Source organism: Canis aureus, chromosome 15 (assembly GCF_053574225.1).
Source record: "Canis aureus isolate CA01 chromosome 15, VMU_Caureus_v.1.0, whole genome shotgun sequence".
Taxonomy (NCBI): domain Eukaryota; kingdom Metazoa; phylum Chordata; class Mammalia; order Carnivora; family Canidae; genus Canis; species Canis aureus.
This window is the reverse complement of record NC_135625.1, coordinates 42,880,079-42,903,035: the sequence shown is the minus strand read 5'-3', so window position 1 is coordinate 42,903,035 and position 22,957 is coordinate 42,880,079. Positions and strand designations below refer to the sequence as shown.

Here is a 22,957-nt window from a genome sequence, read left to right as displayed (position 1 = left end):
GGAGCAAAATGACATTTGATCTGGGCCTTAAAGGAAGATTTGCCTCTCTGGTTATTATGGGAAATGCTAAACACAATTCCAGTTCTTTCTCATTGGAATAGACTAAACCTGTGAATTTGCCTGGGATAATTCCTCATTTGATTTTGAATTTTTTTGCCATAAGTGTCTTTGTTGTTTTTGACTACAGTGTCCCTGATTTTAACCGTTTTGTGATTTTTAATTTAGCAACAAAATGACTTCACGGTAGTTGTTTAAAAATGTAAATTATAGAAATATGTAAAGTCCTCTGTAAGTTTCCCCACATACCCCTCACTCCCCCAAATCACTGTGAACAGCTTGGTGTGAATCTTGTTGTGTCTTTTCCTGCGCAGCTCTCCACGCACATCTTAACTGTTTGCTGAGAGCTGTTGCATAGCTTTCCTGTGGAATTAGGAGAAAGCCAGGGGATCAAGACAATTCTATCATTTTGAAAATACAGAGACTGAGGCCTGGGAGGTGAGGGGACACATCAGGAAGACAGCATAGAGGCCTCACCTCCTTCTCCAGTGTCCTGGCCTCTGACCCCCTCCCTCACTGCCCTTCTTCTGAAGGTCTGGCTCTTCTAATCTTTTTAAAGGAATGCCAAGGTCTCGGACATAGAAACTCTTTCTAGTCCACAGGAGATATTCTTAGCTGCTGAGCTGAATTTGAGAGTCCCTGTCTCTCATTAAGTTGAGCTCACACTTCCTGCTCTGGGCTCCCAGGGGGCCTTCAGCCCCTGCAGTGGATTGGATCTGCAGCAGGACCAGGGTGCTGCTCAGTGCAGGTGTGTGCACCTTGCGTCCGGGGAGTAGAGAGAGGTGATCCGAGTTGACTCATCTCTCAGGGCTCTGATTAGTGTGGGTTTCTTTCTATTTCTTTTCTTTCCAATTTTTTTAAGATAGTAAAAACCATTTAAGTGTTTTCCCTCCCATGAATACCTAGTACACGGGATCTTAGCTACCTGGGTAGGAGAGCTAAATCTAGGTTGTAATGAAGCAGAGGAGGGCCAAGGGCTCAGAGCTGGTCTTGGTCCTTTCCATCTGCACCACCCATTTCTGAATTTGGGCTGATGCTCAGTTTCTGCTCCCGTTCTACCTTCTGGGTCCTAGGACAAGTGCAGGCTGACAAAGGAGATTGGGGTGATTTTCTACCAGGATTCTGGTCATTACTTCAGCTCTTCTTGGCTTCTGGTTGATTGGATTCCAGGATCCTAGATTTTTAGCAGACCTTTCCCACCAAGCAGACTCTGGGGAGCTATTCGATAGCTGGGTGAGACAGAGGAAGCAGGTGGGATGGCCTGGGGTGGTTGCATTCCGGGGCTTCCATCTTGGAATAATCTCCGACCTCTGGAGAAACTCATACCTCACGGGTCCTTCAGAAATAGGAGGATCTGCATGCTCAGCTCCTTTCTGGCACTGAGTCGGTAGGCATGCAGGAACCCTAACGGGCCCCTCATGTTCTCCCACCATAGCCAGAGCCCAGAGTTCCCCACCACACTGGTCCCTCCTCCCAAAGCCTCTTCTCTTCTACCACTACCTTTCTTTGCTAACATTTTAAATACTTTTGAACCTGTAAAAGAGTTGTAAGAACAATACAAGGAATTCTTACATCTCTGTCACCTAAACTTTTTATTACCATTTTACTGTCTGCTCTTCCTATTTATCTAGAATATATACTATGTATGACATAACTCCCCATCTGCCCCAAACATTCCAGTGAGTACCACTCAAAAGTAAGGGCACTTTCCCACAGAACCACCCTGTAGGCCTCCAAAGCAGGGAATCAGCACTGATGCAAAAAACCATCCACAGACTCCATTAAAAATTTTGCTGAATGTCCAAATAATGAGAAATTGTTCTCCTTTTCACCCTCTCCTTCCTTTCCTGCCTACCCCCAAGCATCTCCCTTCTCTCTCTCTCTCTCCCTCCCTCCCACCCGCCCTTTCCTAAGAGTCTATTCAGACTACATTTAGTTGTCATTTCTCATCCCTCCTTCAGTATGGAATGCTTCCTCAAGTCTTTGCCTGTCTCACATGTTTTTGACAGTTTCCATTCTATAGTTTGAACCTCAGCTGTGTGTCTGTCTGCTCATGTTTCCTTAAGACTAGACCAAGCAGTGCATTCTTGGCAGGATACCCTAGAAATCATGCTCCCTTTCCACCCTTGGTGATGTTCATTTTGGTCATCTGTTGGTATCATTGATTTTTCCCTTGATCATTGATTAGTAATTTGTGTGTGATGGTATGGGGAGCATATTCTGATTCTGATAGAATGCCCAATATCCTGTTCTTCATCAAACTTCCAGCCACCAGCCTTGGCATATGTTGATAACTTCTACCCATATCAGCTGCTACTATGATTGTTCCAGAGAGTGATTCTCCATCTCTGTCTTTTCTATGACATTCATTAGCTGGCATCCCACTGAAGGATGAGCTTTTCCTCCTCCCTCAATGATTTATTTTTTTCATTCTTTGTTTATACCAGTTCAGACTCATCATGGGTCCTATTTTATTTGATGGGTCATAAGCTGTTACTCTCATGATTTGTTTGATGTGCAGTCCAAGTGAGGCCAGTAGAAGTGCTCTCAATAGGCTGGCTTCTTTCGTCTTTAATGTGCCCTTTAATGTACCTTGAGCATTTCTTTCCTTTCTGGCACCTGCTATCCAGGTGGTTTTGTGCTTTGCCTGCCTCAGCTGTGGATCAGCCATTTTTTCAAGGTCTGTTTTAGTGAAAAATGGTATTTAGATACCAAAATCTGGTCACTCGATGTGTTCATTGCTACTTCTCGTCATGTGTGTGTCCATACATCTCTCTAGTTCTGCATTTATCTATGTATATATATTTTTTAAATCCATGTGATCATGCCAGTACTTACAGGTCTACTCCAACACCTCAGAGTTCCTTTTTGAGGCCTTCCTCTTTCTATGTTTGTAAATCCCTGTAGATAGTAAGGAGCCTGATTCTCACTGACTCCCATCATCCTCAGTGTATTGACCTGTTTGCTCATGTAACAGTCTCCCAACCACTGGAGCAGCCCCCTTCTCTTTCTCAGAGCAGACACACTGCCACCAGCACCTCTGCAGGGCACCCCTTCTGGTTCACTGCCCTGCTTTTTCAGATGCTGACACCTCTGAGCTAGAAGGGGGAGGGAAGGGGAACAGAGGGGAAGGTGGGAAGACTCCCATTCACTTTTGATCTCTTTTCTGTTTGGGCTAAAGATTTAATGCAGGCAATTTGGGCAAAGGAACCAAGATTTATAGCATTCCAGTGCTGTTTTTGGCCAGGAGCTTCATTCACTTCCTCATATAGTCAGACCATAGTGATAGTCACCCTCTCTTTCCTTTTCTACCATCTCATTTTGGTCCTCATCCTCTCTGCCTCTGATCTCCATAGTCTGCCTTTCTTTCTTCTCTTTCTCTTTCTTTCTCATCAGTCTTAGGATTTGGAGTAGGAATGGTGACCCCCCCTTTTTTTCTTATCTCCACAAGCCCTGTTTATTTTTTCTATTATTTTTAAAAGATTTTATTTATTTATTCGTGAGAGACACACAGAGAGAGAGAGGCAGACACAGGCAGAGGGAGAAGCAGGCTCCCCGAGGAGAGCCCAATGCAGGACTCGATCCCAGGACCCCAGGATCACGACCTGAGCTGACTGCAGATGCTTAACCACTGAGCCACCCAAGTGCCCCTCCACAAACCTTGTTTATTTTTTTATAATAAATTTATTTTTTATTGGTGTTCAATTTACCAACATACAGAATAACACCCGGTGCTCATCCTATCAAGTGCCCCCCTCAGTGCCCATCACCCATTCACCCCCACCCCCCGCCCTCCTCCCCTTCCACCACCCCTAGTTTGTTTCCCAGAGTTAGGAGTCTTTATGTTCTGTCTCCCTTTCTGATATTTCCCACACATTTCTTCTCCCTTCCCTTATATTCCCTTTCACTATTATTTATATTCCCCAAATGAATGAGAACATATAATGTTTGTCCTTCTCCGATTGACTTATTCCACTCAGCATAATACCCTCCAGTTCCATCCACGTTGAAGCAAATGGTGGGTATTTGTCGTTTCTAATGGCTGAGTAATATTCCATTGTATACATAAACCACATCTTCTTTCTCCATTCATCTTTCGATGGACACCAAGGCTCCTTCCACAGTTTGGCTATTGTGGACATTGCTGCTAGAAACATTGGGGTGCAGGTGTCCCGGCGTTTCATTGCATCTGTATCTTTGGGATAAATCCCCAACAGTGCAATTGCTGGGTCGTAGGGCAGGTCTATTTTTAACTCTTTGAGGAACCTCCACACAGTTTTCCAGAGTGGCTGCACCAGTTCACATTCCCACCAACAGTGTAAGAGGGTTCCCCTTTCTCCACATCCTCTCCAACATTTGTGGTTTTCTGCCTTGTTAATTTTCCCCATTCTCACTGGTGTGAGGTGGTATCTCATTGTGGTTTTGATTTGTATTTCCCTGATTGCAAGTGATGCAGAGCATTTTCTCATGTGCGTGTTGGCCATGTCTATGTCTTCCTCTGTGAGATTTCTCATGTCTTTTGCCCATTTCATGATTGGATTGTTTGTTTCTTTGGTGTTGAGTTTAATAAGTTCTTTATAGATCTTAGAAATTAGCCCTTTATCTGATACGTCATTTGCAAATATCTTCTCCCATTCTGTAGATTGCTAGAACTCACACAGCAATTTGGTAGCGTGGCAGGATACAAAATCAATGCCCAGAAATCAGTAGCATTTCTATACACTAACAATGAGACTGAAGAAAGAGAAATTAAGGAGTCAATCCCATTTACAATTGCACCCAAAAGCATAGGATACCTAGGAATAAACCTAACCAAAGAGGTAAAGGATCTATACCCTAAAAACTATAGAACACTTCTGAAAGACATTGAGGAAGACACAAACAGATGGAAAAATATTCCATGCTCATGGATTGGCAGAATTAATATTGTGAAAATGTCAATGTTACCCAGGGCAATATACACGTTTAATGCAATCCCTATCAAAATACCATGGACTTTCTTCAGAGAGTTAGACCAAATTATTTTAAGACTTGTGTGGAATCAGAAAAGACCCTGAATAGCCAGGGGAATTTTAAAAAAGAAAACCATATCTGGGGGCATCACAATGCCAGATTTCAGGTTGTACTACAAAGCTGTGGTCATCAAGACAGTGTGGTACTGGCACAAAAACAGACACATAGATCAGTGGAACAGAATAGAGAACCCAGAAGTGGATCCTGAACTTTATGGTCAACTAATATTCGATAAAGGAGGAAAGACTATCCATTGGAAGAAAGACAGTCTCTTCAATAAATGGTGCTGGGAAAATTGGACATCCACATGCAGAAGAATGGAACTAGACCACTCTCTTGCACCATACACAAAGATAAACTCAAAATGGATGAAAGATCTAAATGTGAGACAAGATTCCATCAAAATCCTAGAGGAGAACACAGGCAACACCCTTTTTGAACTCAGCCACAGTAACTTCTTGCAAGATACATCCACGAAGGCAAAAGAAACAAAAGCAAAAATGAACTATTGTGACTTCATCAAGATAAGGAGCTTTTGCACAGCAAAGGATACAGTCAACAAAACTAAAAGACAACCCACAAACCTTGTTTAGATTCTTATTTCCTGTTCTGTTTCAGGGCTGCAGACTTCCAAATACATAATGTCAGTGATCTTGTTTCACAAATATGGATCAGTAATAGAGCAGTTAGAAGTCACAGGTGTACAGGCTGGATGTTATTTGGAGAATTAAACTTCTGTAACATAGAGTCAAATCTTTATCTTCTCTGAACAGATATAGCAAACTAATAAAGAACCTGGATTGAATAGGAAAGTAGAACATCAAATGTAAAAGCCTAGAGGTATAGCCCTTTATGTGTATATCCTTGTCCTTATTATGGGCAAGATCTTCTGATTAACCAATTGACCAATTGACCAATTAACCATTAACTTTTACTGACCACATGAAGGCAATGTTACTTAGAAGCCCCTCTCCCCCACCTCTCTTTTTGTTCATTCTGGGGCCTTCAGACTTCTTTCCTATCCTACCACTGCTCTTGGCTTATTCCTCCCAAGATTCCAGTCCTTTCCTTCTCCATAAAAGCCTCCCCTGGCCAGTGCTCCATTGCCTCTGGGTCTGGCTGATGGCAGCTAACTAATCTAATGAGCTAAACCAGTAGGTGTTCATGAATTTAAAAAGTTATGGTTCCTGGATACTACCTAGGCATGTTAGCTTAAGTCCTCTAGAAACACACTGCTTGGCTCAAAGAAAGAGGATGAAAAAGTGAGTTTCAGAACACATGGTGGGGGTGGGGGAAGGAGGTGAGCCTCAAGGTCCCAACCTGGGGGCTGCCTGCTCTGCGGGCGTGGGGGCCAGCCATGTTTGTGGGTAAAATAAACAGCCATGAGAAAAGGAGGTAGAAGGGTTTGTGTCCACATGGGAAGGGAAGCAGCAGCTTTTGAGATGTTCTTACAGTTTTCAGAGATATAACATCTCAGGGCACCATAGCTTTTCTATTTGAAACCATCCTCTGCATTGGACAGGAGGAGTTAAATTCCTTGTGACATGTCTACTGTATTTGTACATTTAGAAATCAATTAGTGTAATTGGGGCAATCAGAGATGCTAAACAGAGGAACAATTTACTGAGAACAAATGTCTGGAATTGTGTATTTTGCCAATGGAATTTCTCACAGTTGGTACAAGAAAATACTCCAAATTAAATCATTCAGGCTGAATGTGACTTTTTTCCCTCTTCTTAAAAATGTTAAAAGAAACACAGCCTGGCTGAGGTCTCCTCCTCCTCCTGTTGGACAGATTGCCTCTCACAAAAATCCTCTAGGTTGACATTATACCTGAAAAAGAGCAAAGGCAGATGAAAAACTCCAGGTGTGTGTGCTCAGCATGGACATTTTTGTCATACAAGATCATAAAACGGTTGTCTGCTCTAGTGGGACCATGTGAAATGAGATCATATGGGGCCAGGTGTCCCTAGAGACTTAATATAGGGAGTATGTAGGATGCAAAAAGCTTCTAAGAACATTATTCCTATCCTGACAATGAGTAAGGCCTTGAATACCTACAAAATTATAATTTATCCTGAGCCTTTCACAGGGCTTAGATCACATTGTGCAACCAAGTTAACTGAATTCCAAAGAGGGGTAAACCCCTCCAAAGAGAGGGTCACCATTTTAGCTGTGGCAGAGTATGGGAGAAAGAAACAGCTATGGTAAATCTTAACAAATTCTTAAAGGTCAGTATGAAGTGCAATGTGTCTGGAACCACAGGCCGCCATTGAGTGTTCATGAGAAATGTTGGGATAAGTCAAGGGACCAGAGAGAATCTCCCAGGATGGCAAAGGAATACAGGAGGCACTTGGTGGCTTTGGAGGTAGAGGTCGAGGCAGGAACAGAAAAAGCCTTGCCTGTTTCCCCAGATTCTTCCCTCATGTGAAGCAAAAAAACAAACTCTCTCACCTTCAGACCATAGGCAAAAATCCATTCTTCGTGGGGAGGAACAGGGACAAACTACCTCTGCCCCAGGACACAGCAGAGACCCAGTGGTGCTATAAGAAAGGTAGAGACAAAACTACTGTTCACCTGGGGGAGGGCAGGAAACTGTCCTGGCTCAATAATTGTTTTGTACCAGTAATGAACAGAGGTCTGCTACTGCTGGAGGAAGAGGAAGAAACTCCCACTCAAGACCAAGTAGAAAGATAAGCTAGGTCTTGCTGCCTACAGAGACAAGAGGAAAAAGTGCTCAAAACCAGAATCCTCGGGCACCTGGATGGCTCAGTAGTTGAGCATCTGCCTTTGGCTCAGGTCATGATCCCGGGGTCCTGGGATTGAGTCCTGCATTGGGCTCCCTGCAGGGAACCTGCTTCCCCCTCTGCCTTTGTCTCTGCCTCTCTCTGTGTGTCTCTCATGAATAAATAAATAAAATATTTAAAAACAAAAAATAAAAAACAAAACAAGAATCCTCCTTTGAGAGCCAGGTGCAAGACCTTTTGAGGTATTGGTTGTAAGACTAAGTCTGGGCCAAGACAAGGAGAACTTCCCAGATTCCCCCCTGCTCCATGACAAGGAAGCACATATTACTGCTGAGAGGGGGGCAGAAGCATGGAGAAAGATGCCAGTTGACGTACAGGCATGCAGGGCTGGATGAGAGCTGGGGGGAGGTCAGGAACACAGGAATCCCTCTGTGCGCCCCTGCTCCTAGTCTAAGCTCAAGGTAACAGCAGCCTCCATCTGGAGGAATTTGAAAGTAACAAAACTCAGACCCAAGTCAACTAACCTAAGTCAGCACACACACACACACACACACACACACATGCACGCACGCACGCAACTAACCTAAGTCAGCACACACACACACACACACACACACACGCACGCATGCACACATAACAAAACCACTGTCAGGAGGCAAAGCAATCAACAGAAGCAGACTCAGAGATGACCTGGATATTGGAACTATCAGAGGGTCTTTGCAATAACTGTGAGTAATGTGTTAAAGGATCTAGTAGAAGAAGTGGACAACATTCATGAACAGATGAGGAATTTTAGCAGAGAGATGGAAAATAGAAGAAAGGATCAAATGAAATGCTAGAAAGTTTTGAAAACCAGTGTTTTGGTGATAAGGAATTTCTTTAATAGGTTCACCAGTAAATTGGACAAAGATGAGGAAGGAATCAAAGAACTTGGAGATATGTCCATACAAATGATCAAAACTGACACAACAGGGCACCCCGGGTGGCTCAGCAGTTTAGCGCCGCCTTCAGCCCAGGGTGTGATCCTGGAGACCCAGGATCGAGTCCCACGTTGGGCTCCCTGCAGGGAGTCTGCTTCTCCCTCTGCCTGTGTCTCTGCCTCTCTCTCTCTCTCTCTCTGTCTCATGAATAAATAAATAAAATCTATTAAAAAAAAACAAAACCGACACAATAGAGAGAAAAGAATAGACCAAGAGAAAACAGAACCGAGCAGCCACAAGCTGCGGGACTGGTTAACCAGATGTACCTGTAACTGGAGATGCAGAAGGAGGAATCTTTAGGAGGTATCTGGCAAGCTGGTGTTTTCCCAAGGAAGTCATGTGGTTCAAAAATGGCCACAAGTAGTTGTTGCTTTGCTCTCTAGCTTCTAATTTAACTGAAGCATTTACTCTCATATCCCCCCACCTCCTCTTCATCCCCCTCAACAGTATGTCTGCCATTCGGCGTCATGAATTGGGGCTGGGAAGGGTAGCTGGAGTAGTGAAAACACGCTTGCCTTTTCCTTTCAGCAAACAAGTTAAACTTGAGTTAACTGAAATAAAACACATGGGTCCTGGTTTTGAAGAGGTGGTATATTATGGTTCATTTCTGTCCATAGTTATAGCTAAACACAAATAGCTCACAACATTTGTACCCCTACCCCTTTCTTATTTGAGCAATAAAAATAAATCTGTTTAAAGAAAAAGAAAGTATTAAATATAGTGTTTTTCCAGGGAACACTCTTGAAATACTGGAAGTGATTTCCTGTACTGGCTAGTAATGCACTTTTTAAAAAAGATTTTACTTATATTTATATGAGAGAGAGAACACACATGAGCAGGGGGAGGGGCAGAGGGAAAGGAAGAAGGAAAGAATCTCAAGCAGACTCCACGTGGAGCCCAATATAGGCTTGGTCTTACAACCCTAAGACCATGACCTGCGCTAAAACCAAGAGTTCAATGCTTAACTGACAGAGCCACTCAGGTGCCCCTAGTAATGCATTTAATAAGACAGCTGTACAAGTTCCTTACTGTATATGTGCTGTCAATTAGTGTTCAGGCATCCAGCGACTTCAGCTGCTAGATGGTGACCAGCTGTCCACCTGCTGAGGCCAGTTGCTGGAGAAAACTTGCTGGTGGTCTGGGTGTTTGTGCATCTCGTGAATTCAGATGCTTCCTGGACAGGAGGGGAGGGCACTTAATGAGAAGGGCTGGGGGCATAGTCTCTCCAATTTTAGCTTATGGGTTTAGAATTTAAACTCAGACACACACACACAAAAATAAAATAAAATAAAATAAACTCAGACACAGATTCTCATCTTGCCATTGTTAATGAACTTGTAACCCTGCCTATGCACAGGCTGCCTTGAGAAGGCCTCTGGGAAGGTTTCCTGACCCTCTTGGCAGAGCAGCTCCTTTCTCCTCTGTGCTAATCTCATGTGTGCCATTTGGGGTATTTTCACATTATCTTGCATTTGTTTCTTATGCATCTGTTGCCTCTACTAGATTGAGATCTTCAAAGGTAAGAGTCTGTCTTATTCATCATCTCTAGTGTGGTGCCAGGTACAGAATAGGTTCTCAGTAAAGTTTGTCTGAATTGGATTAAGGAAATGGCTTGCATTAGGTAACTGCTGTGACTCTAAGTATAGCTGAGACAAGTGTTTGGTCCAGCTGTATTCCATGGGTGATCTGGTTCTGTGAGGATTTCGGGGCCTTCTTGTGTATCTCCTGTGCACATCATAAACACCTTACATCTGAGAGCTACCAAATGGGGCTCACTTCCATGGTTCTGATGAGGACATTGGATTCAGATCACCATAGTAATAGACTTGGAAGCAACTTAGGGTGACTATGTTGAAAGCAAACAAACAAAATAAAAATAGAGTCAGAAAAATACAAAGTCATAAAGAAGAAAGAGAATGTTGAACCAGGGTCTGGGATGGAAGCTTTAACAATTCAAGATATAGGTCCATTCAGGTGGTCCCTTTTATGTGGTCACCTTCTGCAAGAGGGTAGCCTTGGGAGGGAGGCCTATGATGCAGGGAGAGAAGCAGAGGGGCTCTCTGTGGACCAAGGCAAGGAATAAAACCCCGAATATCAAACTAGAGTTGCCTTGACCAGACCCACATGGCTGATTGTGACTGAGGGTTTGCTCTAAGCTGCCTGGTGAACAAACCAAGAAGAAATGTGCTTTTACCCTCTGATAGAGACATACTAGTTCCTATGTGCAACAACGACAACAACAAAACCCAAAAACTACAAAAAAAAAAAAAAAAAAACCACTCACGCCCCTTTTTTCCTTGGGAAATCAGATTGGCTCTGTATGTGGCTGTGCCCTGGTAAGGATGCATGACCTCAGCTAGTCATTGGACTCCTCTGGACCCTGACTTCCTTGGCACTCAGGCATCTCTGACATTGCATTGCACTCCATTCTCTGGGCACACAGGAAGTCTAGAATCCCTCTGGATTGAGATGCTGGCACTGGCTCCAAAGAGCAGGGACAGACACCCTGGAGCATCTGCGGTCAACTTAGATGTTTTCCTTGTAGGCTTGCCAGCTTCCCAGCTTTGAGGCGTTCCAGAGCAGTGAATGCTCACGGAGGGGGCCATGCTGCCCGAGTAAGCACAGAAAGCACAGCAGTCAACAGCATGCCCCTCCGGCTGCTGCCACCACCGAGTCCCCCGCGGGAGGCACGCTGTAGCTGCTGCCGCAAGCAGCAGCCCTGATCCTCCTGAGAGAGCACGGGGAACCTTCCAGAACACTGCTGGGTTTAGGGGGCGATGGCAGAACTCAGTGTTCTGGAGGGAGAAGGGGCTGCCTGGCAGACCTGCCCCAGCTCCCTAGAGCTGAGGATGCAAAGCTGAAGGGACAGTCACTGGACAGATTGCTTTTCAGTGAATTTTTGTTTTGTACTTTAGTTTGAGGGGAACGGGTTTACTGCCACCCAGTGTTCTTCCCTCTCCCCCCGCCCCAGATGTTCTCACAGATTGCTGTCTCCCTTTCTGTTATCAAAACTGACTGGGACCCAGCCTTTATTGGATAAGCCCATTCATACCACAGTGTAATTCATACCGCTTTGGATTCCCTGTTTTATGGTGTACAAAATCTGCAGGAGGAAAGCATCGAAGGGTGACTTCAAGGCATTTGCATGAAGAAATGTTGGGTGAGAGGGCCCTCCCACCGCCCCCTGAAGCTGCCCCCAACCCCTGCCAGGCTGGCTGTGAGGATGTGCAGAGATATGGCCCCCTGTGCTCTGTGTGTTTGGGGGTGCAGGAAAGGCCTGGCTGAGTGGGAATTAGCTGCAGTTCCCTTTGGAGCCTACTTCCTCTTTCTTCTGACACCCCAGGGCCTTGATGTGTTTTCCCTGTTCAAGGCCCTTGATGTGTTTTCCCTGTTCAAGGCCCCCCTGTAAAGAGAGTTTTAGTTCCCTTCCATTCTCCTGTCCTGGGGTGCCTATCTCTGTCTCCTCATTCCTTCCTCTGCGGGTTTTAGCAAAGCCACAGACCTCACCCATTAAGGATTAATGCACTGCCCTTCCCAAACAGAACACCTGTGTTTTATCAGGAACCTCCCGAAGCTGACTACTGGGGGTTCCGGTGCCCACATGGGCAGGAAGGTCCCTGGCCGTGAGATTCATTGGTCCTGAATGCTCTGATGCAAAGGGAGAGTGGGGTTTTTGGGGACCGTGGGAGGGGTGGAGCCGTGGAGATGTGTGAGGAGAGGTGAGTCAGGCAAGGGTCACCCCATCAGGAGGAAGCTTCCACTGCCAGGGTCTTTCTTAGCCAGAGCTGCAGTGGCTCCGGGGCAACCCCTGGAAGGGAGCAGGCTGGCACCGCATTGACTGGAACCAAAGATGGGAAGGAATGGGAGAAGAGGGGGGAATCACTGGTGGGTGACGAGGAGGAGGAGGAAGAAAACACACAGGCAGGGCCCAGGGAGTGCTCATCGAGTAAAATCATTTGGAGCCAAGATCTACTCATCACTGGAAGTGAGATGAGTTCCATTGTATTGTCAGAATTATTTGTGGCTCTAGGTCGCCCTCTTGGAAGTCAGCTTTTGCCAGGAAGTTTCCAAGCATCTTAAGTGCAAGGATCAGAAGACAGGACATGTGAGAGTGTGAAGTAAAACCAGAGTGAGGCTGCTTTCCCCTGAACACTGGGCACGGACAGTGCTGGTCCTCCCCCACCTCACCCCCCATTGAACAGTCAGACGAGCTTTGGCTGCATTTGAAATGGCGAGGTGGCAAAGGGGCTATTTTAATACTGATTTCTTCTGTTGAGGAAATCTTATAGTGGCCTGGTGGTGGTATTTAATTCTCAAAAGACCTTATTTCAGATTTTTTTTTTTTTTTTTTTTTTTTTTTTGCTAAATATGCACCTATCTCTACAAATGTTTAGGATGCACTGGTGTTGCCCTTTGCATGGACTGTTTGATGCCATGAGGGGGTTGAAGCTATAGCACTTCCATGAGGTGATCACCAAAAGCCTGGCCAAGATCTGAATTTCGAGGTCACCCACTGCCTTTGTGAGAGCTGCCCCATGCTTTAGGTGGACACAAAGCCGGGGAGTGGTGATCTTGTTATTGCCCTTCTTATTCTGGCGTTTCTGCAAAAAAGAGCTCAGAGAGGCTGGGCCAGCAGCTCTCAGGCCCACTCCCATTCCTCTCTCCTGGCCCCTCTCACATCTCATCCCAGGGATACACACGGCCTCATCCCAACCGCTGGAACAGCAGAATGCAGAGTCCCCTAACCATACTCTTCCTGCCTCTCTGCTCTTTACAGAATGGGCTGAACGGCTTACACCTGGCCTCTAAAGAAGGCCACGTGAAGATGGTGGTTGAACTTCTGCACAAAGAAATCATTCTAGAAACGACAACCAAGGTACGTCTCTTGGGGGATGGTGAGCTTTTCATTGATAATCCAAGCATGTGGGTCCCTCCTGTGTCATCCCAAACCCTGGCATAGAAACCAGCCCTTCGTGGGAGAAACCCAGGTGCGCTTCTGAATTTCTCTTGTCCTTCCCGTCGCTTCCTAGTTCTATATCTCCCTAAAGTCACCTGAAGAGCGCAGAAGCCTGTTTCCACAAAGTCGGTGGGCTTTTACTTTTGGTTTTCTTGGGGTCTTTGCCTCCAGCACAGGGCTGAGCACCTAGAAGTCCCATGGTCAGGTGCCTTGGGTCCAAATCCCAGCAGAGATGATTCTTCTCACTCTGTGACTTTGAGCAGGTTAGCTAGTGAGAAGCCTCAGTTCCTCTTCTAGCAAATGGGGATGAGAATACTTGGTTTCAGGATCAAGATGAAAAACAAACAAGAATCAGCAAACATTGGTGGCTGTGTTGCTGCTGAAGCCTGGAGAAGAGAATCAGACCCCTCCAGCGTGTCCTCCCGCGAGTCTCCTTGGTCAGCTCTGCACTTACTAACCCCCCTCACCCATGACCTTGAAGGGCAGCCTGTGGCATGTCCCCCACCCCAACACACAACCCCCAATGGCAAAAGTCCAGAAACCACAGTCATGAAATTAGGCACCTCCAGGTTGCAGACTTGTTTTTATCTCGTACATGCCTCCTTCTTATTTGCGGAGTGAGCGAGATGCCACCAGCATTTCGAAACAGAACCACACCAATCACCTCGCTCTCTGGACTTGAGGGCTGCTTCCTCTTCTCTTCCTTCCTGCTTACTTCCCATGGTTTTCCTCTTGGCTTCATCCATCTGGCCTCTTTCTTTTCATTTGCTATTTATCACATGTGTGCTCCCACCCAGCCCCAAGTTCGGTTCCACGCAACAAGCACTGTGCCACCTCTGGAGCAGAGAACCAGAAGTGCAACACATAGAGAACAGGTATAATGTGTGGTTATGAAGCGCTTCACCAAAATATTATGAAGCTCCCATCATCTATTGAGGTAAAATTCTGTAATTTTCATGTCACTTCCCAAGGTGAAAAGATCTCACCGGTGAAATAGACAAGACTTGTTCTTTCTGAACATTCGGCATTTTTTTTCCCCTGATCCCCTGACAAGTACCAATTGTTTCCATTCCTCCTCTGTGGACGGAGGGATGCAGTTAGCCTTCCTTCTGGCGCTCCCACGTACCTGGCTGCAAGCAGTGCGCCATCTGCGGGCCCCATGCGGGCCAGGGTGGCTTCTCTTCCCCTGGCGCGGCCCCAAGAGCCGCACAAACATTATGCTTCAGTATTTTCGCTCTTTCCAAATTTCCCCCTTTGATTGTTATTTTGCAAGCGAACACTTGGTGTGTCTTTGTTATTTATAGACATTTTATAAGCCAATGTGGTTTCTGAATGCTACACAGAGGGAGGAAAAAAGGTGAAGCAGAAACCGTGGGCTGAGCAAGAGTCATAGCAGATTGGGGAATTCTAATGGGTCTCGCAAGCAGGAGAAAGATTAAAAAAAGCAAATAGTAAAAAGCCAAAATGAATATAGTTTCCTAAATTGTGCTTAGAAATTTGAAAAGCACAAAACGAAAGCATTCTTGTCCCCATCCTCCCATCTCTGCGTCTCAGAGGCCTGTGTTCAGCTTCTAGGCTGGTGGTGAGGGAGAGAGCCCTAATCTCTCCACTCCATCTACCTGGCAACTGCTGGCACGTGCAGGCACCTGCCACAACTGCCTCCCTTCTCGGAGTTCTGGGACTCCCTGCAAATGGACACCATGGGTCTTTGTGGATCAAATGTAGCTAAGAAATTGTTCTCTTTTTTTGATGGCATGTTTCTTGATGCAGAGGGAGAGGTGGAGGAAACAGAGGCCCCAATTCCTTGCCCTGAGACCCTGAACCCAGGCCAGGGGACTTCTTGCACCTTCTTGCAACGTGTGCACACATGTGTAGGTGGGAAGTGTGTGTGGGGGGGACCCACGGTCCCCCTTTGCTCTCACCCATCACCAGGGCTGCCCTCAGCCCAGATCCAGAAGGCGGGCCAGGATCCACGGGCCAGGATCCACAGCCAGGGTTCCCCATGGCCCAGCTGCCCACGCCACCTCCCATCCCCCTAAATGGGTTTCTATGGGGAGAGCTCTGATGTAGTGTGATTTCAGGCAGAAACGCACAGATGGAAAGGCACTGCTTCTTGAGAGCAAGGAGCCTGGGTCTCAGTCACCTCTCCTCCTCCCACGCCTGGGCCAGCACAAACACACATGTGCTCAGTGTGTAACAGACGCATGAATGGGCACAGCATACTTCCTTCCAAATGGGGAGACTTGGAGTTCTGAGTCCTGATTTCTAGAGAAGGTTCTGGTGCCAACAGCCGTGTTCCACTTGGTACAGTGAGTGAGTCGGACCCAGGTGCCAAGACCTCTAAATGCTTACTCTTTGGACTTCTATGAAAAATGATTAATTAGCATCTATACATTTGTTTCTGGCACTCACTCTCTGACAGATACTGGAGGAAGAACTCTTTGGTTTATCAAATGGAACTTAAGGAGAAATCAAAAAGACAACTTTGGGAAGCAACAAGCAGGACCCTCCTGCGTGATACAGGCCACATGTTAGAAACAGAGACCGGAGGGCCTCCCCCCAGTCCCCAGGTGTCTCCAGTGGGGCCATATCACCCACCTGCAGGCACCTGGGGCTGTGGAGGCTGGGGGGCTGCAATGCTTGGTGCCCTGCTACTCAGTTCTGCCGGGGTGAGGGCACGTTTCTCCCAGTGATGATGGCCCCCTTGCGTTGACTGAGTTTGAAATCCCTGCTAGTTGGGGCTTGAGTTGCCTGAGATGGATTAGCAAGTGTTTATGTAGTTGAGGTCAATTATATACCATCTGAGCTACAAAAAAAAAAAATGAGTTTGTTTGAGATCTCTGCTCCTTAAGTAGCAGAGGGACAGATGGACCCAGATGGAGTTTTCTCTGCTTTCTCCCATTTGCCCTATTTGACGGAAGCTGTCAGGTGGGGCCTGTCCTGCCAGCTTCTCACTTGGGGCGTGGGGGGGGGGACAGGAAGGGGTGCCAGTGGGGTCACGTGGGTGAGTCAGAGACTGTGCCTATGTTCCGGCCCCAGGACATCCGGGAGGAAGGAAGGAGACTGGCAGGGAGGCTGGCATCCTGAACAGAAGAAGCTTGAGAGACCTGAACCCAGTCTACCAATTGTCAAATACCCATAATAAATCTGGACAAGAAAATCTTGAAGTTCCAGTCACCTCTTCAGCACCTGCCTTGTTTCTTAGGCTCTGGGTTTTAGCTTTTTAAAAGTTTTCTTTCTTTCTTTCTTTCTTTCTTTCTTTCTTTCTTTCTTTCTTTCTTTCTTTCTTTCTTTCTTTCTTTCTTTCCTTCCTTCCTTCCTTCCTTCCTTCCTTCCTTCCTTCCTTCCTTTCTTCCTTCTTTCTCTCTAGACAGGGATGCAGTGAGGGGCAGAGGGAGAAGGAAAGCGAGAATCTTAGGCAGCTCCACGCCCACCTCTGAGCCTGACACAAGATTTGATGAACCCAAGATTGTGACCTGAGCCAAAACCAAGACTTGGATGCTTGACTGACTGAGCCACACAGGCACCCCTAAAAAATTGACTTTAAAACACTTGTGTACTTCCTTTTCTTCTAGTGTTTATTCTCTCTGGCTTTTGTCTCCTCTCTTATTTGAGGACATCCTTGCTCTTTATATTTTACTGATGGATATTTCAAATGTTCTTTTCTCATTGCTTCCTCTGCCAGATTTCCTTCTTATGTTCCCCCATTTACTTCCATATTTGTCTTCCCTCCCCTGCATGCATTATATAGTTCGTTGTATTGCCTCCAGCCTCCTTACATATTTCTGCCCTTCCCTCTCTGCCTCTCATTCCTCTGTCCCCCATGGCCCAGCTTTGAGTGAAGGGCACTGAGCCCGTGACCTCTGTGAGCCTCCTTCCCCAGCGCCCCCCGCCCCATGTCACCCTGCCAAGTGACAGCTGGAAGTCCAGGGAAGGCCGGCTTGCGTGGCAGACCTTTCCATGTGTGTCCTGAGGAATGCTGCCTGTCTGTCAGCCGATGATAGAATGCTATGTCTGCAGGCAGCAGATTAGGTGTTGAGAAGTGGCTTCTTTATTCTTTTTCATGGTTTTTTTTTTAAAGATTTTATTTGTGTATTCATGAGAGACAGAGAGAGAGGTAGAGACATAAGCAGAGGGAGAAGCAGGCTCCCTGTAGGGAGCCCGATACGGGACTCGATCCCGGGACTCCAGGATCATGATCTGAGCCAATAGATTTTTTTTTGTATGGAGAACCAGAAGGATTTTCCTCCTTGGGGTTTCGGATTATTTCAAGGCGTATAATGGGTCAGGCACACTCATGTGTGTTGTCTACCCCTTTGGGCTGTAAAGAAAGCCCACCCCAACCCGCACCCTTGTTAGTGTATGTTTAATGGTGACTTTACCTTTGACGGTCATGGTACTGTTGACAGCCTGGCAGGAAACCTCCTCTACTTCCTTTCCCTGTGTGTTTCAGAAAGGGAATACGGCTCTGCACATCGCTGCCCTAGCTGGTCAGGATGAGGTGGTCCGGGAGCTGGTCAACTATGGCGCCAATGTCAATGCCCAGTCACAGGTAATGGCCCTCCCGGGTCCTGGGCCAGAGGGCATTGGCCTTCTTCTCCACCTGCATTTCTGTTATATTGTGAGCACAAATCTAGATTAATCAGCATTGTGTCTCTAAGCAGCAATGGAGGCATCCTTTACTAGTTTTCCTGCTTCTAGTACACATTCTAGAATAATGGAGTTCATTATGGACCTCATCTTTGTTCAGTTAAACCAGCCATACAATGTATCTAGCTGTGGCTTACTTGAGGAGAGAAACTGTGTTTCAGGGTGGGTGGGACATGAGGCGTTCAGGAGGGAGGAAGTGAGAATAGAGGGTGTGTGTGTTCAAGAGGCTGATTTCCACAGAGTGTCACCCTCACCTGGTTGCCTTTTGTAATAATCCCACTAAAGCCATTTCAAAGCTTTAGTGAGTTTTTATGATGGGAGATATTGGTGGGAATATGACCCTGTGGGGAGCTCAGTGAAAATAGGATGAAGAGAAGGTTGTCCTCAAGTTTAGAGGATTTTGTACCAGGTTTAACATCTCTAATTTTGTGGGTGAATGTTAATGACTTTTGCTCTTGGTTTACAGAAAGGATTTACACCCCTGTACATGGCGGCACAAGAGAATCACTTGGAAGTGGTTAAGTTTTTACTGGAAAATGGAGCTAATCAGAATGTAGCCACAGAAGTAAGTGCCTTGGGCAAATGGCCTCACACTACTGTAGGTCCCTGGGTGCAGGATGCTGTTGGGGGCATGCATTGCCAGATGTGGCTTCAGCTACTTCCATGGAGTGCTCTCTGCCTTCTGGTCACAGCACTAATCCTGGGGCTGCCGGGCTCTGCAAGGGAGGAAGAGACAAAGTCATGGGTCTTGAGGAATGCCCAGATGCATACCAGAGAAATGACATCAGACTCAGTCTTGTCCTTCCCACGTTAAAGCAAAGGATCCTGCCATAATCCATGAGTCACTTCAGCTCTCATCCTGAGTTTTGTCATTGATGAAATGATGAAATTGAATGAGATAGAGCCAGAGCCTCTCTCGACAACTAACATCATCATACTGAGCAGTTATTGGACTTTGTTCTCATTCTGCTCCGCCAGTTCATGGGGTCCTGGGCCCCTCAGCACACAACCGAGATTAATGACTATAGCTCACAATCGAATTCTCAATGCCTGGCATAGTTTCTAGCATTTGGTAGGTGTTAATAATACTCATGAAACAAATGATGAATGGTCCTCTGCCATGTTGAAGGGGGAGAAGGAGGGTAGGACAAAAAACAGAAGGTAGCAAAAATCTCTCGGAGCACTCAGACGGGAAACTAGCTCCAAAGGAAAATTAATGGCTATAGGCCCTGTGAGATTGCGGAGAAAGGAAGCAGATCCAAGGAAGGCTATAGGGAGGAGGTGGCATTTAAATAGAGCTTGACAGACAAGGAAGTCTTTGAATTGTAAGAAAGTCGTTTCGGGCTGCGGGCCAGTCATAGATCCCTGAGGTGTGAAAGCAAGTGTCCTGCCCTAAGGATGGTGAGTGGTCGGATGGGGTGGAAGCTGATGGATCTTCCCTCCTCTCCTGTGGCCAGGACGGCTTCACCCCTCTGGCCGTGGCTCTGCAGCAGGGCCATGAGAACGTGGTGGCGCACCTCATCAACTACGGGACGAAGGGCAAGGTGCGCCTGCCTGCCCTGCACATCGCGGCACGCAACGATGACACCCGGACAGCTGCCGTGCTGCTGCAGAATGACCCCAACCCCGACGTGCTTTCCAAGGTGAGGGAGCCACGCTAACACCTGGGTTGCGGAGCCGTGTGGGTGGGGTGACCCCGACCATGCCCCAAGAACAGACCGAGATCAGAGATGGTATCAGCCATGCACATGGAGCGTCCCCAGCTCCCACGGTGCCTTCCAATTCCTGCCAGTGACCAGGGGCCGCCACCGTGAACAGACCCGCTTTGAGCCCCTCATGAATGCCAAGGGGAATGTGCTTGGTGTGGAGCAGGAGGTATTCTTGTTTCTCCTGGTAATCCAGAAAAGTATCTAGGGCAGGCTGGGTCTCGGGTCAGAGTGACACTTTGGAACCCAGCAGGTTGTATTCTAGAATGCATCCCCCTCTTTCTCTGGCCAGCCCCTGGTGAAGGACGGGAGGTGTCCCCCATGGGGAGATGAGAATGGAGAGGGTGCCCCAGGGCCTGGACTGATGAATTGAGGCACTGCTCATCCACTCTGTTAAGTTTGGGCTGGTAATTACTGCTCCTATAGTAAGAGTGGATCAGACTGAGCTGCTTACCTGGTCCCTCCACCCAATGGTTGCTGGGTTTCATCTGGAAGGCTGCCAACTGGATTGGGCACTGTCTCAGGTTATAGGACAGAATGATGACAGTGACGCACAAAGGGGTGAAAAGGGCCGCCTTTGGCCAGCCAGCTGAGTCCCATGCCCTTATAGGGAGCTGAAACAATCACTAGCATTAAGACCATGGACCTCATAACACTTTTCATTCATTGATTAATACCTCTTCATGAAGAACCATTCGCATGAGCAGGCCTTGCAGAATGTGAGGTAATGCTTGTCCACAGTTTGACCACATGAACCTCAAAACAAAGAACGGGGGCCCCTCAGAGGTGGCACCCAGCTTTAAACAAGACTGGCCACAAAGCTTTTCTTGACTCCATCAGCAGACCTTCCCGTATCGCGTCCTTGGGCCCTGCTGACATTTCCACAATCCCTGTTCTTCTGAGGTGGAAATGGCAGTGTGCAGCTTCTGACATGTTGTCCCCTTCTGTTGTCCTGCAGACGGGATTCACCCCCCTCCACATCGCAGCTCACTATGAGAACCTCAATGTGGCCCAGCTACTCCTCAACAGGGGCGCCAGCGTTAACTTCACGCCACAGGTAAGGCACTTGGGCAGGTTCTGCTCTCAGGCGGGGCTGGGGGCTTGTCTGGTCTCTAGGGGCTTCTGCCTCTCACGGGGACACCACCGATTTCCTCCTTATGACACCAGTGCCCGGGGTGAGACAGCCCTGCTGTCTGTCAAGTCTCCTCATTGATGGGTTTCTAATCACCTGCCCATCAGTGTCCATTTGCCCATCCTCACTCGAGGAGGGAAGCCCGGAGGGCAGTCTGTTATGATGACTCAGGGAGACGGAGCTTGGACAGATTGCTGAGATTAACCATGATGCAGTCACGTCCTCACAGGTTTTGAAATCTTTCTTGAATGAGAAATGTCCTAACAGTAGGCTTAAAGTGGCTTCTTGTATTGCTGCCTCTGTAGGGCTGGGGCAGGGGGATCACAGGGCAGGGAGTGCATAGCAGCTGCATTTGAAAGCAAGATGCCACCGCCTGACTGGTTCCTGTTCCTTCCCTGCAGAACGGCATCACGCCACTGCACATCGCCTCCCGCAGGGGGAACGTGATCATGGTGCGGCTCCTGCTGGACCGCGGGGCCCAGATAGAAACAAGGACCAAGGTGGGTACTGGTGAGCTCTGGGGCGAGGCCCGGGGAGGGAGTTCTGCCCTCCCGAACCCCTGAGGGGTCGGGGGCTCTCCATGACTGGCTAGTGACAGGCCTCCAGCATCATGGTGGGAGCCAGGAGGCAACAGGAGACAATCAGATATGCTGGAGTCGGGCTGGTGCTTAGGGAAGCATCCGCGCTTCTGTGGCTGCAATGATACTGTGAGCAGTCTTCCCTCCAGTGGCTCTAATAGCCGCCTTTGGGGCTTCTCGTTTGGACTCTGTCTTTTAAAGGATGAATTGACACCTCTCCACTGTGCAGCTCGGAATGGGCATGTGCGAATCTCCGAGATCCTGCTGGACCACGGGGCACCCATCCAAGCCAAAACCAAGGTTTGTGCTTCCCTTCTGTGAAGAGCATCCTTTCCGCAGGCTTCAGGCCAGGCCAACCCAGGATTACATCCCATCCCTGAAAAACAGAGGTGCTGATACTACTAGCTGAATCAGTGTGCTGTGTACCCCAGTGCTTGTCACCCGGAAGACACTCAGTATAGCTCGAAATATCAGCTAGATCAGGCATGGTGAACCTTTTCCCTAAAGGGCCAGGTAGTAAATATTTTTAGACTTCAAAAGCCATGATCTCTGTTGCAATGATTCAACTCTGCCATTGTAAGTAGGAAAGCAGCCATGGATAATATGCACACTAGCAGTCGTGTTCCAATAAAACTTTATTTACAAATGCAAGCAACAGGCCAGATTTGACCCACAGTCCATCATTTGCCTGCTACAGTTCTACATTGACCCTCATGTCTTTTATCCTGACCCCAGAAGAGAGACCATCCAAGCACTCTGAGAAATCCTCAGACCCTGGGCCAGCCTAGAAAAGAAAACAGAATAGTTCTTCTCAAGGCCCATGAGGGGCTATAGCACAAAGGCCCCTCCTTCAGTTCTCGAGTCTTCCTGAGGCTGAAGCTATCAGACCGCCTGGTGCTGCCTGTATCTTGTCCAGGATTTGTGCCCACTTCTTTGGGGTGAATTTAGAAGGGTGGCAAAATAGAGCAAGGGAGAAAGCAGGCCCCTTTCCAGGCACTCCAGAAGTTTTGTGTGAGTGATTGCAGATTGTTCATAACCATGAAAGCCAGTTTATTCCCTGATAAATTATCACGTGTATCTTCTAGAGAGCTATCTGTAATTTGGATCAGGAGTCACAGCACCAAGCAGGCCTCTGTA

General features: G+C 47.2%; 1 protein-coding gene across 14 annotated transcripts in view; it reads left to right on the top strand.

Moving 5' to 3' along the window:
* The window catches only part of ANK1 (ankyrin 1), a 216,746-nt gene that overhangs the window by 127,082 nt on the left and 66,707 nt on the right, over positions 1-22,957 (top strand). For all 14 annotated transcript variants that reach the window (XM_077849336.1, XM_077849334.1, XM_077849332.1 and 11 more), the window contains 7 exons: positions 13,575-13,673; positions 18,208-18,306; positions 18,871-18,969; positions 19,862-20,047; positions 21,069-21,167; positions 21,644-21,742; positions 22,022-22,120. In XM_077849336.1, the coding sequence (XP_077705462.1) occupies positions 13,575-13,673; positions 18,208-18,306; positions 18,871-18,969; positions 19,862-20,047; positions 21,069-21,167; positions 21,644-21,742; positions 22,022-22,120 (780 nt within the window). The remainder of the gene's footprint in view (positions 1-13,574; positions 13,674-18,207; positions 18,307-18,870; positions 18,970-19,861; positions 20,048-21,068; positions 21,168-21,643; positions 21,743-22,021; positions 22,121-22,957) is intronic.